This window comes from Pholcus phalangioides, unplaced genomic scaffold (genome assembly GCF_987345545.1).
Source record: "Pholcus phalangioides strain wild (caught in Gottingen) unplaced genomic scaffold, Ppha-v1.0 ptg000008l_1, whole genome shotgun sequence".
In the NCBI taxonomy this organism is placed as follows: Eukaryota; Metazoa; Arthropoda; class Arachnida; order Araneae; family Pholcidae; genus Pholcus; species Pholcus phalangioides.
In genome coordinates, this window is record NW_028301601.1 from 44705266 (window position 1) to 44724208 (window position 18943).

Here is an 18943-nt window from a genome sequence, read left to right on the forward strand (position 1 = left end):
TTGAATTATTGTTTTTATAATAAAATATTAGTAAGAAAGATACAATGACCCCCCCCCCCCACCTGCTGTAAAAGACTTGGTCACAGCCGTACGAAAGTATCGCAAATAAACAAACTGGCTTTTTTTAACTCCCGACCATCGAGCGCTCCCGATATTAAAAAGCTGCAATTACGCACGTGCGTTTTGCAATGTATCACAGAAGTGTTGTTCATTCGTTGACTCTTATAAACATCCCTTTACGTGCAGTACTTTGCAATGGTGGCCGTTTTTCTTCAACCGGTACAGTTGAATCGGGTGAGTACATAATGCCCCTGGCGTTGATTTTTTATGAGGCTCCCCGCTTATAACGTTTTTTAAAAAATCGTTGTAAGCTCGAAAATTCTTCAAATGGGAAATCTATACGAATATTAGTTAGAGATGGTCGTACTAAGTGGGAAAACGTTCTAACTGGGGACGTTATAACCGGGATACACTGTAACATGAAAAATAAAAGCAGATTCATCTATTGAATCATGCATCACATTTAATTCTCGGAGTAATTTGATACGACGAAAAATGTTCGATTGCACAGATTAGCATCTTTATTACTTGTTGCTTGGTCTGTCTACTTTACAACCTCAAACAATGTGGCTGATAACAGTGAAACATGGTATCATATTGCATGAGAGACATAAGTCAGTGCAAAGAGCATCGCTGACTTTCAAACCAGAACAAGTAACATATGATTAGTTACTGGGGGGGAACACAATTTGCCACTTGCTGAGAACCATTCTTGTTAGTAATGCTTGTCAACAATTATTCTTGCCATTTAATGTTTACTGATAGCTAGAATTTGGCTACATATGTGTATCAAAGCTCTCGCAATCTAGGTAGGGCCACAACTGGAAACGTAAATTAACTCTGTCTTGCCTGGGCCAGTATAAATTTTGGCACCTCTCCCCCCCCCCCATGTAATTTTTTTATGTAAAAAGAATAAACTCAGTATCCTTCCTACTCCAATGCCCAGGATACCAGACCCCTGTCCCAACTTCCCTTAGTTACTGTCCTGCCATAAGGCCAAAAATATGTTTAAATATATGAATGAAAATAACATGCTTGGTCACATACCAAACATTATATCTTAATAATATTAAAATGCCTTGAAATCAGTGCAAAGGACATGGATGAAATGTTGGCAGAGAAATAAAAGCACAAAATTATGTACAGTGAAGTGCTTACATAAGGACACTCAAAAGACTGAAGAATCATTTTTAAAGAGTTACTGTTATAGATGAAGTACATTATACTGTAAAAAGTGCATCGGGACCAGCGGATAATATCTTTGTATGAGCAGTGATCTTTACATAAGATTTTTAATGTATTTCTTATCACCAAAGCATAGCTATTGGCAACATAACTTATATATACAGTGAAACCTGTGTGTAAGGATTCTGTCTATAACAATATTTTCTTTTGTCCTAGTGGAATTCCTATTTAACAGGAATTAATTGAATAAACTATTTATAAGAAATTGGCAAGTGCTCAAACTGTTTACCTGTCTATAAAAAAAAATTTCTAGGACCCTACAGTATCGTTATAGACAGGTCTTACTGTATTACTATATCATTGCTATTGTTGTATAAGATTTTCACTGATTTCCTAGCAACAAAGAACAGTTGTTGGCAATATATATGAGTATATTGCCGAATCGCTGCTGTTTGCATGAAACCCACTGCTATTCTGTCAGGATTCTGTTTCGGACAGTGACCTTGTCCAGCAAAATTTCTCTTGAAAATTTCTCCTTTCACTAAATTTTTCCCACATATTCTGAAAAATGTACTGCCATCTATCAGGGGAAATATGTAGTCAAGTATTTTGCAGCAGAAAGTATTGCACTGTATTTATTTTTCAAAAAATTCTTTTGGAACTCTTAAAATTTCCCATGCGGACAAATTTTACCCAATTTTTTGAAAAGACTTTGCATGTTCTTTGTTGAAAAATATTATTAATGTGTAAAATAATATGTTGGTTTTTTTTCAGATGGAGAATTTAGAGTTTTACAACTTTATCCAGAATTTGATGACAAGAAGAAAAAACAAACTAAGAAATATATTTTTGAAAAAAAGGTAAGTGCTTTACTACTAAAGTATTGAAGCAAAAGCTTTTTGCCAGATTCCAGTTGCAGCAAATGCATTGCATAAAATGGATTGAAGTTGCATTCAAACTGAAATGAAACATTTTCATTTATACAAATGCAAATACAAAAACAACGGCACAACAGGCAAAATGCCCAACGAGGTGGCTGATAAAAAGATGCCCATAAAAATATGGATGTCATATATTTCAAAAATACAGCAACCCAATTAAAAATGTAATTAACACAAATTATAAATAATATTATAATTTATTATATTTATTAACCAAATATAAATATATTTATATTTGGTTCATATAAAAATCAGCCAGGGCAAGTATGCAATAATTCCTGCACTAAATGCAGCTATGATGGAAAAATAATAATGTTAACCCTTTAACACCCAAAGAGGACCAAACATGCTCATGGTCATATGCAGCTGAAGACAGTCTTGGTAGGGAAGTATGGGTACGTTTTGGCGACTCCTTCTTGCGAACAGTGGGAAGAAGATGAAAGCTCTCCTCACGAAGGCGGGAACCAGGAAAACAAGTCCAAGTTCCACAGGAGGGTGGGGTGAAAAAAAGCCAAAACTTGGATAAGTCCACCTTGAAAAGGAAAATCTGAGTATTTTCACAAACTTCCCATTTCTAGTATCTGAGCATTAAATCGTTCAACATTTTTTTTCTCATTTCTTCACATGTATCCACACTTGATTTTAGTGTTCATTTGTAAATCAAGCGCAGCTGTTGATGCAGGCTCCAGTTGTTGGTTTTTTTATACTTGAGCTATCCCCAAGCTTGACCGTTGCTAGAATAGTGATAGCTGTACATGGAAAACATTATTGAACATACATATATCTAAAAGATGCACCTCGTCCAAATTCCTCTGGGGAACTTCTAACGAATTGGTACATGTTGGAGTGTACATGTTGTGAACCTGACGTAAAGTTTGTTTCCATGTAATGCTTGTTATGTATGCTCTCTGTGGTGAGACTCTTTAACGGGGAGATCAGCCTGCATTCGCGTTTCGAAGTTGGGAACAACAGAAAACCAACTTCAGCCAACCACCACTGTGGTGACGGTGGGGGTTTGAACCCGGGTCCTCGCAATGCAAGTCTGTCACTATGACCACTCGACCACCACAGCGGCAAGATGCATTCAGTGACGTGTACTAATACATATTTTTGAAACTAATCAAATTTTCTGTGTTTTTTAGCCATTGCCACCCCGAGAAAAAAGGATGGCAATCAGGAATGATTGGCCATCCGTTTGGCCCGTGGCCCAATCTTTTCGTCCATCAGTGGTGCCGCTACTATTGTATCAAGGTTACACAGATAAAAAAGCACCGCCTGGAAAGTATGCAAATGCAGAACTTATGAAAATCCCAAACTTTTTGCACTTGACGCCACCTGCAGTAAAACGGCACTGTGAAGCTATAAAAAGTAAGATTTCAGATAAATTATGTTAATGTATTGTGTCAGAAATGTGAAAAACTCTTTATTTTTTTCTCTAGATCAATCCTGTTTTGAAGAATTCAGTTTCATTATCAGGTTTGCTTTCATTCATAGAATTCTGCACTGAATTTCCAAAAGAGCTCACAGATGATTCAAAATGTGATGAACATTTTCCTTTAGAAGTGATAACCAGTACCTATTGTCATTCTGCTCCTACAATCAGAGATGAAAGATCTAGAATAGTCACAATCAAGGTGAAACTAATATTTTTTCTTAGCCATCTTAATATTCCAATGTAAGGCATTACGATAAGTATAGACGAGAATAATGTATTGTCAGAAAATCAGCATGGGTTCAGGAAAGGGGAAGTCATATGTAACTAACCTCCTTTGCTTCTCTGATCACGTGACTAAGGCTTTGGGTAAGAGCAAAAATGTAGATGTTGTTTACCTTGATTTCCAGAAGGCATTCGATCTGGTCCAACATGGTAAACTCTTGAAGCGTTTACATGTACAAACCTAGAATAGGGTTATGTATTTAACTGCTTTGTTATGCAAAAAGTGTTGTTTCACTTATAAATAAAATGTGCACCAGAATTTTTTCTATCTAGACAGAAGTTTTTAATGACTACTACACTTTTTGAACCCTAAAACGAAGCAAAAGAAAATAAACCAATGGTCCACATACACCCCCAAATAATCTGTAAAACGATACAATTTCTACTTCTGCAGAATCATTAATTGCAATCTACTGCATCTGTATTATTTGACAATATATATATTGATGATTCCATCCTTTATTCAAAATAATTACACAAATTTTATTGATAGGATTTGGTAAAAAAAATAGGAAAAGTAGGGCATTTTATCAAAAAAAATAGGACAAGTGGGAGTGTTCATACCAGGATAGGTAGGTTTTTGAAGCATGACAGTTTTTGACATTTTAAACCATCATGTCAAAAACTGTCATTAACCTTAAATATTGCTGTCAATATGAAATTCCCACTGAAAAATACCATATTGATTGCATGTAATGTTTAAAGTCACTATGTTATATAAAGAATAAATACTTAATATTATTTTAAACTAATTTTTTTTGCTCTCTGCAGAATTACTTTGGACAATATGTGTGTATTTTTTCATGTAAAATATATAATTTGAATAGAGCATAACATAAAAGCTGAAGGGAAAACTATGAAACTATTAGATATTCTTCAATTCAACATAATTCTCGACCCTGCAAAATTTCCTCAACTGCTTATGTATGTGTATTGATATAAAACATCTGCTGTACTCTTTTCATAATAGATGCATGTTTAAAAAATTCTTTTACGCCATATATGTAATGTTGATTTCTGTTATTAAATTTTCTAGACAATCACTGATACTTAAAACGATACCCTTATTGTGCATAATACTAAAATACAGCCAGCAATAAAAATATGAAATTGTAGGACTAAAATGTCCTTTAATTTAGCTGATTGCATATGATGCTTAAGAAAAGCTCCTATAACTTATTCTACGTGTAAAAGTAAGAATGACAATATTGACAAAAAGTTTTCAACTGTTTTAATACTGAGCAAGTTTCTGTGGTCAATAACTGTGATTTATCAAACATATTTTGAATAAACAGCTCTATTTCGCTTCGTAAATTTAACATGGGTAATCAATAGTTTAGATAAATGGACCACAAAATTATATATTATCTGTTCTAGACTCTGTCTGTCGAAAAATACAAAACTGCAAATTATAATTAATATTTTGTTTTAATTATTGTAATAAATTAGTGTTTAGAAATAAAACGTAATATACAAAAAAGTAAGATTCTCATCATGTTGTCAACCTACTGTGCACAAAATATTATCCAAAAGCGTTCCATTCATTTAGGTTTTTGACACTTGTCATGTCAAACCTCAATCCTGATTCATACCTAGTTATTATAACCCTGATTCATACCTATAACAGTTATATAATATCTGTAAACAATCATCTTTTCTCTGTGTAAAATAGAAAATAAAGTCTATGCTCGTTTTGATGATTATTTTGTCACACCTTCTATGATGTCCCAAACGCTTTTGTATAACAACCATTATAAATGTTTTTCTTTTGATATAATCTTCATTTCGATTGAACGAAAGTTTTTCATTATACCTCAAGCATAAGTTATATATATAAATTTACTTATTTCTTTATCTTTTTTTTAAATATTCATCATCAGTGAACTCTATTTTATTCATTTTTAAACATTACGTCATAGTACAAATATGCATTGAATAATTGATGTTTCACAAACTGTGCTATAAGAGGTGGTTAAAATAAAAAACTATCTCTATCCACAAGCATGAATCATTTTACATTGTAAATAGCTTAAATAAAAACAGTTTGAATTAAGCTGCTTCCATGGCTTTTAGATGATAGGCTTTGGTAGGTTGCTCAATCGTATATTGATGATTTATGTTGCTTCTGATGATGAAAGAGAATTTTTCATTTTCGTATATGGGTAAATCTTGAACTTTCTGAGCAATTTAATGATCCAAAATAAAGTGAGGGCAAATATTTTTCAGGCTAAGCTCGCTCACTTGAACTTGGATTACCATGCTAAAGACAAGCTACTTAAATTAGCAGGACCAGAAAGATACAATGTGAAGACGGACACTCTAACTCTAGTTGCAGACCGGTAAGCATTTTTGAAATTTTTTTTGTTAAAATATATTCTTTTCATAATGTCATGACATTTTAGTAAATACTAAATAAATGATTATTTTGTTTCAGTTTACCTAAGTTTAAAGAATGTTTTAGGTGATCTATTACAGTGAAACCTGTATGAAACGGAACATCAATAGACAAATAATATTCCGTTTTAGATTTATCATTGAACAGACCATTTATCACTGAAAATTATTCCATTTGAGAGAGATTTCTGTCTCGTCCTTCCCAGTTTTATGTCATTAGCAACATTGCTAGAACTGTGGAAGCTATAAAGATGGGAACATCTCGTATTGAAAGAACTTTTGGCCAGAATGTGAGCCTGAGGACACATCCATTTCTACGGAGCCAGCCAAAAAGGCTATGAAAGGTACTGTAGGTATTACTTTAGCAAAGCAGGTGGTTGGAGAAGGGTTTAATGAAATGGACATAGGAGGAAATTTGAGAATCAATTATATAACATCAATTCAGAAATCAACATTGGTGGTTAGGTGATTAATCGAATTGACTGCTCCGGAAACCAAAGTAATGATGATGATGATCAAGTGGTATGGTGATCAAGATCAAGAAGTGGATGACAAACGACAAGTTCACTAATATGAGAAACACTGCGCAACAGCTTTGTAAGTTTGAATCGGCAATGGATTGTTTCTATCACCATAGACCTTTCTATGGTACGTTTTTCCACATGTAGAAAAATTGGAAGAGGAAGCCTTGTTATCATTCTTCCTTCCTTTCAAACTGAATACAGTCAAGGCTCTATCAACTTAAGCCAATTTTAACCAATGCCCGTCAAGAGGCAGGACCGTGTAAGAAGTCACCATACGGTCATCTAACAAATTAACTGAAATGAAGAAAACGGCTAACAGACATTATAATATTCTTTTCAGAAAACATACAAAAAATCTTAATGGGCACCCCATCTTTTTTTTGTTGCACAAAGCAGATATAAACACGATGGCTAAAAAAATCAAAAGTTCATGGTTTGTGTTATTCGCAGATTTTTTGTATTTACGGGGGCGACTGTATTCACAACTAGACGAACAAATTTCAATATCAGTTTATTTGTATTTAATTTATGAGTGCTTTTGTCATGGTTTATGAAATATTATGTTTTTGTTTGGTTAGGGTGATACCTCCATCAGTAAAATAATCTAAATGGGTTGCAGGACGGTAACAAAGATTTCTGCCACAACAAATTCAATTTTTGTTTCCCTCCCATGAAACTATTTAGCTATAATTACTATTTTTTATAGCACGTTGTTGGTTTATTATGACACAATTTTGAATGCCATTCACACAGGATTTGACCCTGAATGTCAATAAAGATTCAACTTGTGCATTATGAGGTTTTGTTTGGATTTATTAAAGGGAAAAATACATGTTCAAATTAATATCTGAAAAACCTTACGTAAAGCTGCATAATGTCATATATTGATTTATGCAAAACATAGTTGGTCTTTTTGAAATATCATTAAATGACATGGAAATTTGGTTGCTGTTACCAAAAGATTACCTTGATTCCCCTTTGGGTTCAAATTAACAAGGCTTAACTATGTATCCTAGCTATAACACAATTTTTAAAAGTTGATTTTAGGAATTCAAACTTGCAAAATTTGGCTTGGAGTGTTAACTTATTATTATTAATCCAGCAAATGGGCTTGCAAATTGAAGATATATATCATATCTAAATCCTTTGACGAAGACATCAGTTGGATTTCATGATATAGCTGAGACAAATATGAGAAATTCTCAGATACAGGTCACCAGATCTCACTGATGAACAGTGTAACACATTGACAATTCCATGAGAAATTTAATCAAAAAAAGCGGTTTCAATGAAACTAGAATTTTCATATTTGCAAGAAATATGCAGAATTCTCTGGCTTTGCTAATAGTGTCTTTATAAGGAGACAAAAAATGTTGCTTGTCAACCAAATCCCGACTGTTTCATTAAAAAAAAAATATCAGCATATCCAGGGCTGTAACAAGAATTTTCATTGCCCCCACAACTTTAAAATTTTTTATTTTTGTAACAGTGTTCTTTATCCCCATTTAAAACTGCTGCCCAGGGCAGTTGCCCTCCCCCTCTAGTTCTGGCCTATCATACCAGGGTCTTCAGGAAAGAAAACATCCACACTCACTAGAATCAATCAGAAGTAGTGGAGACAGAAAAAGAGTTATTCAACTCATTCATACTGCCTAAATTCGTGAGATTTATTCATAATTTTAAATAATTCACTAAAAAAAGGTTCCTTTGCTGTGGGTTTAATTTTTTTAAATTCTTCTGAAAGACCCAGCCCCCCATCCTTCCCATTTTGGCGGCGCTGCATTCCATATGCAAAGTGATGATGCGATCGTTTCCAGTCATCTATTGCCACGCCCTCATCCACTATATAAGAAAGCCGCACACTTCAATCAATGCTATAATATTTTTACTGCAGCATGTTTTAACATTATGTTTGGTTAACTAATAATTTTTGTTCAAATTTAAATAAATCATGTTAAGTTAGGAAGTTCTCAGAGTTTGACGTTCTTATGTCTCTCGGATAATCGAACACAAGCGGTCAGGTTGAGACCTTAAACCAACCAAACCATGTTAAATTCAACTGACTTTATGCGACTATTCTGCAAACTAAGTAATTGCGTAAAGTGAGGGATGCCTGTAGAGTTGATGTGGCTGACGTAAAGTTTGAAGAAATTGTAACATTTTATTATAAGTTTCTGCAGTGTGCTTACTGAAATTTTTGAAAATGGGTTATGTATTTTTTTACAACTCAAAGAATCTGGAAATTTATTGAACATACGATTCATAATTTTCTTTATTTGTTCAGGTGTCCAGTCAGTAAGCAGAATTATGATTTCCTCATCTATGTTCTAGCTGCTCTGTATCATGAAGCTCAGGTAAAGAAAAGACAAATCATTTTTGGCCATTTTCTAATTGTCAAAAATTACTTATTATTAAGTTTTGCTGTTACAAAATGATTCTTCACAGCTACTACTACTACTACTACAAATATCTTCAATGGATCAACCATCTTTTTGCACTCTTGCTTTTTGACAAGGATTTATCATTCAAGTAAAGTCATTGCATACGTGATGACTACGACTCAATGAAAAATTACACTGTTCAACAATTTTTCATTTGTTTTCTACAAAAATGAAAGTAGCCACCTTTTATAAATTTTGGGTCACTGAACATGAAAATCTCCCTTGAAATTCTCTCCTGGCTGAGTTTTGAGAAATTTTACTGTTTACATAGCTGCCAACTTTTGAAAATGAAAATTCGGGAGATTTTCGCACAAACCCGTATTTTATGTTTAAACCATTCCCTAATAAATACAATAGGGATTTTTCCAAATAAAATAAGGATTTTTCCAAATAAAATAGGGATTTTCCAAACATAAAAGTTAAAGCGTAGGGAATAAAATCCCTACTCAAAAACTGAAGTCAAATTAAAATAGGGATTTTACACACATGGAAGTTAAACCTTGGGAATAAAATTCCTACGCAAAAAACAAGTGAAATTGGAGGCCAAAACTTCAATGATGTAAAAATAAATATTGTGTTCAATCAGAAATGCTGTGAACAAACATTCTGAGCGAATGACCCCAAAATCATCGGAAGATGATTTTATGCTTTTTTTTTAAATTTCACGAGTGATGATGGTAGTCTTTCCATGCCCGATGTTTATGTCCGTAACACAACTTGTACAAAAAGGAAAAGTCGGCCCTCTTCTGGAACGTTTGATGAAAGGAAATTCATCGGAATAAGTATCTTTAAAATTGATTAAATATGTTTTTGCTTATCAGTATTCATGCTTTGTTATATCGCACGTACGTAACTTCAACAAAAGAAATTTTGACCATATGCGCGTTACTAGAATCTTCAATTATTATCCAGGACTATTGGCTGCTAAGCCATTTCCCTGCACGATAAGACAGACAACTTTCTTGTTACCATCAGAGGGTTTGTAAAACTTCCTTAAAAAGGGAATTTTCCCATTTACGACGTGTGACGTCATTTCGAAAGGGAAAAAAAGGGCTTCATGCCCCACAAGAAATTCCTTAGGGACTGTTTTCATAAGCGGGGATTTTTTTTAATGAAGTAGGTAATTTTTAGGGACGATTAGGGATTTTTGTGATTTTCGTAAAAATTCGGGAGATTTAAGAACTTTCCGGGAGGTCGAGCGATGAAGCTAAAATTTGGGAGACTTGGCAGCTATGTGTTTACATCTTACATATAATGCTATAAGACATTATAATTAAGATACGTGAAAATAAAAAAAAATAAGGGAAAAGAAATAGGCACTGAGGTTCTTGATATAGCTGCTATTGACTCGACGCATTGCTTCTGGACCTCATCTCATGAATCATGTGAGTGAGCAGTTAAAACTGGCTCCATGCAGAAGTTCATATTACGCTTTGTGTTACTGATTTAATTAGTGACTGTACATTTTACGAACCACTGAATGTGGTTACTTAAATATTAGCAATGCCCTGCCCAGTAGTTCATGGAGGATTGCTGGTCCCCCCCCCCCCCGACATTTTCAGACACAATGGAGGATGATTGAAGTGAACTATGCTAGAAAGCGTTCCCAAGCGTCAGAAATCCAACATTTCAACCAAGTACCTACTGTATCGTACACTGAATCAATGTGAAATTCATGACCTGATTAGGGATTTAGAACTGCCAAAGAATAAAGCTGAATTCTTAACATCCAGATTACAGCAGTGGAACCCCCTGGCGGATACACTTAGAGTATCTACTTTTTGCGATTGTCAAAAAAGATCTGTCAACATTTTTCAGCAGTGACAATGATGATTTAATATTTTGAAGGTTTGATGCTGAAATTGAACATTCTGTGCAAAGCAGATGATTGGAGACTGTTTATAGATGCCTCAAAAATAAGCCTGAAGACTGTGCTATTGTATAATAGTAATGAATGAAATACCATCATCAATCCCTTTTGCTTATGCAGCCCTGGGTAAAGAAAGCTATCTCATGTGTCAACGCCTCCTGGATCTTATAAATTACAATCAATATAAATGGTTAGTATGTGATTTTAAAATTATAGCAATTGTGCTCAGTCTACAATGTGGGTACACAAAGTACTGTTGCTATATATATGTCAGTGAGAAAGCAGTGCGAAGCATGCCCACTACAAATAGAAAGAATGACATCTACAAACAGCTTTGTTGCCTGACACTAAAAACGTTTCATATGAACCTCTAGTGAACCCAAACAGCATTGTCCTACCACCATTGCATATAAAACTGGGACTTCTGAAGGCATTTGTGAAGGCTGTTAACAAAAATGAATGTACATTTGAATACTTATGCCAAAAGTTTCCAAGTACAGAAAAGTAAAACAAGGGTATTCATAGGTCCCCAGATATGCAAGCTTTTGCAAGACAAACAGTTTGAATCTAATCTCAATCGCGATGAGCTACATGCCTGGCATTGTTTCCGGAATGTTAATACACAATTTTCGGGCAACCTTTGTGCTGAAATTTACAAAGACCTAGTGGAGGAACTTATATGTGATTATGAGGAAATTGGATGCCACGTGTCATTAAAAATGCACTTCCTGCATTCACATATGGATGTCTTCCCAGCGAATTGTGGCACTTCAGTAACGAAAAAGGAGAGCGATTCCATCAGAACATTTTTACAGTAGAACTGCATTGCAAAGTGGTCAGTTTCAGTGTTAGCATATTTCTGCTGGATGATCCACAGAAATGCTCTAGACATGCCCTTGCAAGCAATCGACAAAAAGACAGCGTGTAAAAAAGAAAGTTTGTTAACTGTTATTTGTGCTACTGTATTCCCATAGCATTATATGTAAAATTGCATTGAAATTACTCAGAAACTTGAGCCAGGAGGCAATTTTAAGCATAATTTTTGTGTTTAGTGACCCAAAATCTATAAAGGACAGATATTTCAAGTTCATGTCAATGTTGAATTGTTTTATTGCAGTATAAATAAGTATTAAATAAGGTATTTTGATACTAAGTTTTCTTGTTCTGGAATAAATTTTCAGAATTTTTGGCAAAGCAAATAAGTATTTTACTAATTCACAGGTTTACTAAATCTGGATGATTTCAATCCTTGAATGCAATTTGTATAATTACAACTTTGATCAAGTGCTTGCAAGCATCAAATCAGACGAGCAAATGACCACTCTAGGTGCTCGCAAGCAAGAAGTTGAAGATGCCTGTCTTAAGTACACACTGACATTTATTTTGAAAATTGTCTTACAAAAAATCTTCAGTCATAATAAAGTAATGAGATTTGACAAAGTTTTGTACCTTTATCATAATCAAGTCCTGATATAAAAAAAAACTGGAGTTAGCCACACAGACATTTGTTTCATACAGCACACTATTTGATAATATCTCCTTTCTAATGCAGTGATTAAATTTCAATAATAAGACATCCAAGTGTAATGAAAGATACACATTTCACTAATATACAATAAATTATAGTTTTGATTGTGAAAGAACAGTTATTTGGTGCTGTCATTATTAGAAAAAATGTTTTTACAAAAAAAAAGCTCGTATTTAGTATTTATTTCCAATATAGGTGCATGAGCCTTGGGAAACAGAAATGACAGAGGAAGACCAGCTGGATTTTTTCTTTGAAGGAAGCAGGCAGCAAAAACGCATAACTCAAGTTGCACAGACTTTGTTTCCCGTAATGGAAGACCATGAGGTAACAAAAAGTTACTCCACATTTATTAACTGCTAATCTGGGAAAAAAAATTGACAGCTCAAAGGGAAATCTAATTTCATATTTCAACCACAGTCACTTATAGTAGAAATGCTTAAGCACTCAAGAATCTTTTTTTTTTTTAACTTTTTTAACCGAGCACAACTCAGGTCTATTGCCATAGGCAATTTTCTACCTAGTGAGTTGTGCCGGAAGTGTAATTGTGTGTACCTAACAGTCTGAGTGCGTATCTAGTGTTGTGTATGATTTTTCAGTGCTGCCATCTATATCTCAGAAGTGAAGTGAGTGATATGTCGTGACTGAATATTTGTACTGTTTGTAAGTCTGTTGCTCTCTGTGGCGAGACTTTTTAACGGGGAGATTGGCTCGCATTTGCGCCTCGAAGTTGGGAACCACAGAAAACCAACTTCAGCCGACCACCACTGTGGCGACGGTGGGGCTCGAAGAACAGTTGCTAACACAAATTAATTTTCTTCTCAACGACTCGTCAACACTATTGGTAGGAACCAAAGATGTCTAAGTTGCTTTAGAGAATTTGTTTTAACTGCAAGTCCAAGATTTTTCAACAGCTGACTGACAGATGATCCCAGTATGTGCTTATGCTTTTCCAGGTACTATTTTGCTCAGATTTGTCGTTTTAGACTTGAATTGGTGTTTCATGAGCTCTATCTGTAAGTGTAAAGGATTTGGTTGAACAAGAGGTCCTGAATTATTTGATTCAATTTGTTGTTTTACTCATTTCATTGATGGCCATGGAAAAGAGATGGTCCATATTTGTTATGGGCATCTTTTTCTCAGCCACCTCGTTGGTCATTTTGCCGGTTGTGGCCTTGTATTTTTTCAGAGTGGGAATCCACATCCTACTGAACAGCATCAAGTTTTATTTGTGCTCATAGAAATTTTGATATTAAAATATGTCTCCATCTTCTCTGTACATTCAAGGAGAGAAGCTATCTTCCTTTGACAGTATCTGAGCCTCTAGAATGTTGCTTATCTTCTTTATCCTCATCACTTAAGAAAGGAAAAGTGAATTAAACCATTATAACAAAAAAGTACTTAAAATATATCTAAGATGTAATTTTTTTATGGTCATAGTAGTCTAAGGTGATTTGACCTTGGTGCCTAAAATTTTCATGTGGTTTCTAAATTGCATGTTGAGCATAAAATGTTTGGCATTAATAGCAGCATATCTGCAAACATTTTTGAAATATATGACATGTACATCTGTTATGGGCATCTTTTTCTCAGCCACCTTGTCGAGCATTTTGCCTGTTATGGCGTTGTATTTGTATATGAAAGAGGGTAGCTGTGCCTTGAAAAAGCCAAAAGAAACATTATTTTGGAATTTTTTCTGGCACTGAGATTTTTTTGCGATTTGTCCAGCACTGGCTTATATGGGTCTTTTTTTTCCAATAGGGGAGCAAAAGTGACAAAGCTATTATTGAAGACAAAATAAAGGAATATGGTTCAAGTGTTGAAAAAATTATCAACGATGGTGAAAGTGATGAGTATTTAGAACATTATAAGAAATCTGTGTCAAAAATTCTGTTATCATTGTAATAAGTTGTTTCATAGCACATTTGTAGTTCTCTTAAAATAAATTACTTTTTTTAGTCAAATTTTCATATAGTTTCTTATAAGCTATAAGTGAACTCACACACAGGAATAAATGGGTTTTGCAGAGTTGTGTGTGTAAACAAAGAGGATGTGATACATGCTTTGTCACCATTCTTAAATAATAAGACATTGTCTCATCCATTCGTCCACTTTTGTTTTTCACATGTGAACAAAAGTTTGTTACCAAACAAAGCTTTTCCCCTCAATTCAATGAAAGGTCCACCTTTCTGCGAAATAGTAGATAGTTGTTTGGTTCATGTAGGCATCTTTTGAATAAGTTTTAATGCTTCAATTCTCCTGGCCATATTATATTCATATACGTAGGTCGTTCTGGAACACAAAAACTACCAGTTGATTTAAACATTTTCTAGTTCTATTTTCTCAGTCTTCTTTACATTGTCTAATGTAGGCTTTATTGGTGAAAACTAGGAATCTAAGCGTTAAGCTAGGGCTTAATGTATGCCAATGCACCTGCCAACATAGAAAAGGACCACTAAGTCCAGGAGGACTTGTGGTCAAGAAAAAGGTAAAAATCCTCATGAGAATCTGGCAAGCATACTTTTGCATGTCATATATTTGTCATTTTATTGACATAAGAACCTACACACAGACATGCCAACTATTGGAATCCAGAAATCTCAAGATCAAAAAAATTGATTTTTTTTATTAAATTTTATTTTTAATCAATTGAGGAATAAGTTCCCCCAGGCAGGTCCTGGATAGCCTCGAGCATAATATAACCATCATGGACAATCTTGGGTGTAAGAACTCTCTCAAAAGCAGTTGTATATTTTCTTTTTTGAAGACATTTGATCAGAGAAAACAAAATAAAAAACTTCCAAATATAAGACTGCTGACGAATAAAGCTTTGGTGGTATCACATGGTATACAATTAATCTCTCTCTGTTATTGTGTTTGTCGCATGGTTGTTGATAGAATACAATAATGTCACCAAGACTATCCCCTGATAAATGGTTGCTAAATAAACAAAGTCACGTCATTGCCAATTAGCTTAAATGTGGTCACTAAGACATTTTTTGTTGGCTACTTGATGGAAGTGTCTTCGAACCTTGTACATAGATTTCACGAACTACGACTGCCCTCTATAGCTGTTTTCTCTAATGGCGACCGTAGTCATTGATGTCATAACATAGTGAAAGCTCAGGGAAAATCTAAAAATTTGTGATCAAAATCTGAAAATTTTTTCTTACAAATCTAATTTCCTGCTAAAATCCAAAGGAATTTTTAACAGAGCCAGAGGAAGGGCAAAAAATCCAAAGTTGACAGGTCTGTGCATGTCAAAATGCCCTTTAAAAAGAAAAAAATTTTGAAAAAATTGATTTGGGTAGATTGATTTGGATCTTTACTATTACCATTTGAGTTGGGTACCCTTATGCATACCTTGTCTTAACTTGAAAAAGAATCATTAAAGCTAAGGATGGGACAAATAGTGATTTGGCTGAATAGTCAAATACTGAATATTCAGATAATGTTTTGGCTGAATACCGAATATCAATTTTCTTAAAATTCATCAAAAATAAAAGTGCCATTTTTAATTGAAAATAAAATTATTGATATTGAATTTTAATTAAATAAATATTAACAAACTGGTAACAGATTTTTATTGCCATGATAGTGACAATCAAATTTAACAATGAAATGTTGTATTTTAATGTCAGTGATATACCTTGGCTAACAAAGATGATTCATTCCGGAATCACTTTCGCTCGCCGAAACATGATTTCCGGTAGGTTTCTATGGAGGATTGTATGATTCATTCAAGCTTCTCTGCCCAAAATTTAAAGACAAGTTCTTACAACACCAAGGAGCAGTATAAAACAGGCAAAAACTGACCAAAAGCTAAAATAGACAGCTTTAAAATTTTATAAATGAGAGTTCACAGGAAGATGAAAGTACTAAAGGTCTTTTTATTTTACACTAAATGTATACACACACACACACACATAACCAACACCAGCTTTAGTCTACTAAAGTTGGTGTTGACACAAAACAGTCGAGTTCTTATAGCTGTCCCCATGTATTTGTGATTTGGTCAGCTCATTTCTGTGTCAGATGGAAAAGATAAGCTCCTAGAATGCCCAGACTGTTCAGTTTCATGCTTTCATCTTACACTGAGAGAACACATGTTCTAAACACAAGGGCTCCTTTTTTTTCTCAATGCATTTTTTATTTTGACTGAATCTTTCACTTTATATGAAATGGTTCAAAGAATTTCAGAGAAAAAAGTGTAGGTATATCTGAAAAAAGATTGAGGTGGGCATGAGTTAATCACGCTGGAGTGTCTAGCCGAGACTGAAAATTTTTTAAGCAGAGGCATTCGTTAGCCAAGGTATCACTGTACTTTTTTTTTTCAACACTTATTACAATTTTACATCTAATTAAGAAAATGTCAACCATTATTTACGCTCAAGTATTAATGCATCATAAAAAATTTACGACTTATTTTTCCTCTCTAAATGTTCTTTGCCCCTTTGAGTAGATCAATGTTTTTTGTCTAAGTACATTTTTCAGTAAATGAACTTGTGTATGAACTTCATGCTCAACTTCCACATTACTATTTCACTTATCCAAGAAATTCACCCTGACACATAATCAGTAAATTGTTAATTTATTTGAAGAATTTTAATTAATATTAGTTTGTTGTGCTTAGATTTACACAGATATTCAGCCGAATACCTAAGCATTATTTGGCCTGGCCGAATACAGAATAGCAGCCAAATATTCATCCCATTTTTAAAACCATTATAAAGGTACACATATGTGGTGCACACACATTTTACATAAAGGTACACACATTTAAAGGTACCAAATAAAGGTACACATATGTGTACCCCTAGAGTGAACTGGTTACTTTTTGGAAAAAAATAAACTCTGCTTTTTTCTAAAAAATTTGGCTGGTGCTTGAATTTGTATAATTTTCACTATTTCAGCCCTTCCATAATTAGAGGACTAATTTATTGATATCTGGGATATAAAAAATAATCATAGGACTGAGTTTAAACTGTAGGGTAAATACAACATTAGCTCAGTATGTGATTCTTATTGAAACTATTGTTTTTTTATGTAAGGTGGTTTGCAGCATTGCTATTATGAAGGGAAGAAATGTCCCTTGTATGTCTTTGGATGCCTTTCATTATAACTTAGAAATCATACAGAGTGGATAAAAATTCATAAAAACCAGAAAAATAACCGAAATAAAAAATGGTTTGTAGGGTTAGTATCGCTAGGTCACAGGAATTTTTTCAAGACAGGAGAAAAACTAAAAAAACAGCCGATAGGTGACGCTGACGTACACAAGTCAAAGAAAAGATATGCAAATAACAAACTGCTGCACTCTGCCATTGCTGAATTTGTGACTCGCCTGCAATATGTTATCTCCTTGCGGTGGTGGTCACGTGGAACCAAAGCCGCTTGAAAGTTAAGCGTACCCACTCAATGTTAAAGAAAGGCCGCGGAATTGATAGCAGCGCCATCTGAAGTTTGATGTGTCAAACTCGCTGATTGATCACGTGGTTCCCACGCTTCTCTTCCCCCTTCCCTTGATCGCGTTATTCCGATTTTAACCTTGATTTATTTTTCAGTCTATTGCTACGGAACCTAAAAATCTTAATTCCCACTAAAGCATACGTTTTTTACTTTTTTATAGGAGACGTACTTGTGCATAAAAATATAAATCACTCAGTAACAATAACAATGTTATCGACACTTCAACAGCTAAATCTATACTTGTGAACATCCGTCTTCGTGTCATGTTACACCCATCAAATGCACGCGGACTTATTCAATAAATATAATTTTAGTTGGCCCGTTTTTATAATTTTAAAGATGAACAATTTGCCAAAATAACCACGAGCAAAAGCTAACCAACCTAACCGAGAGTCTTCACGTGAGTAAGTAAACAAAATGGCACCGTGATGGGGAAATGACTTTCCCACCCGATGCTAGCAGCCAATCACAGGCACCCATCTAAACATGACGACCTGGGATCTCTTACAATCCTGTTGTTCATTTAATTTTGTTTAGGCCCCAGGGTTCGTTGGTTACCGGAAACCACCCGAGGCTTCCGCTGACATTCCGGTTCGGGTCAGTTAGTTCGCTTAGTCTGACGGTCGGGGGGTGGGGTCTCCTAGCCATCGGGCGAGAACGGAGCCAGAGGTCGGGCTACCAACGTCCCATATAAATTCCGCTTTACATCTATGTCAGAGATCCCAATAGCTCGTCTAGTTGCCTTCTCTTTCCCTCTGGGGAGGGGGGGGGGGGGTTCCCGTGGTTCGTCGGTGGAGGCCACGTCATCGTCAAACTC

At 34.6% G+C, this 18943-nt stretch overlaps 1 protein-coding gene across 1 annotated transcript; it reads left to right on the forward strand.

Annotated features, from left to right (window-relative positions):
• The first annotated feature begins 88 nt into the window (after nt 1-88).
• Nucleotides 89-14621, forward strand: mRpS35 (mitochondrial ribosomal protein S35). The gene is made up of 8 exons (XM_089234744.1): nt 89-294; nt 2020-2105; nt 3329-3554; nt 3681-3820; nt 6130-6242; nt 9106-9175; nt 12856-12984; nt 14419-14621. Exons 1-8 carry the CDS (start codon nt 189-191, stop codon nt 14560-14562), a joined length of 1014 nt encoding a protein of 337 aa, XP_089090870.1. The 5' UTR covers nt 89-188; the 3' UTR covers nt 14563-14621.
• Nucleotides 14622-18943: the final 4322 nt, after the last annotated feature.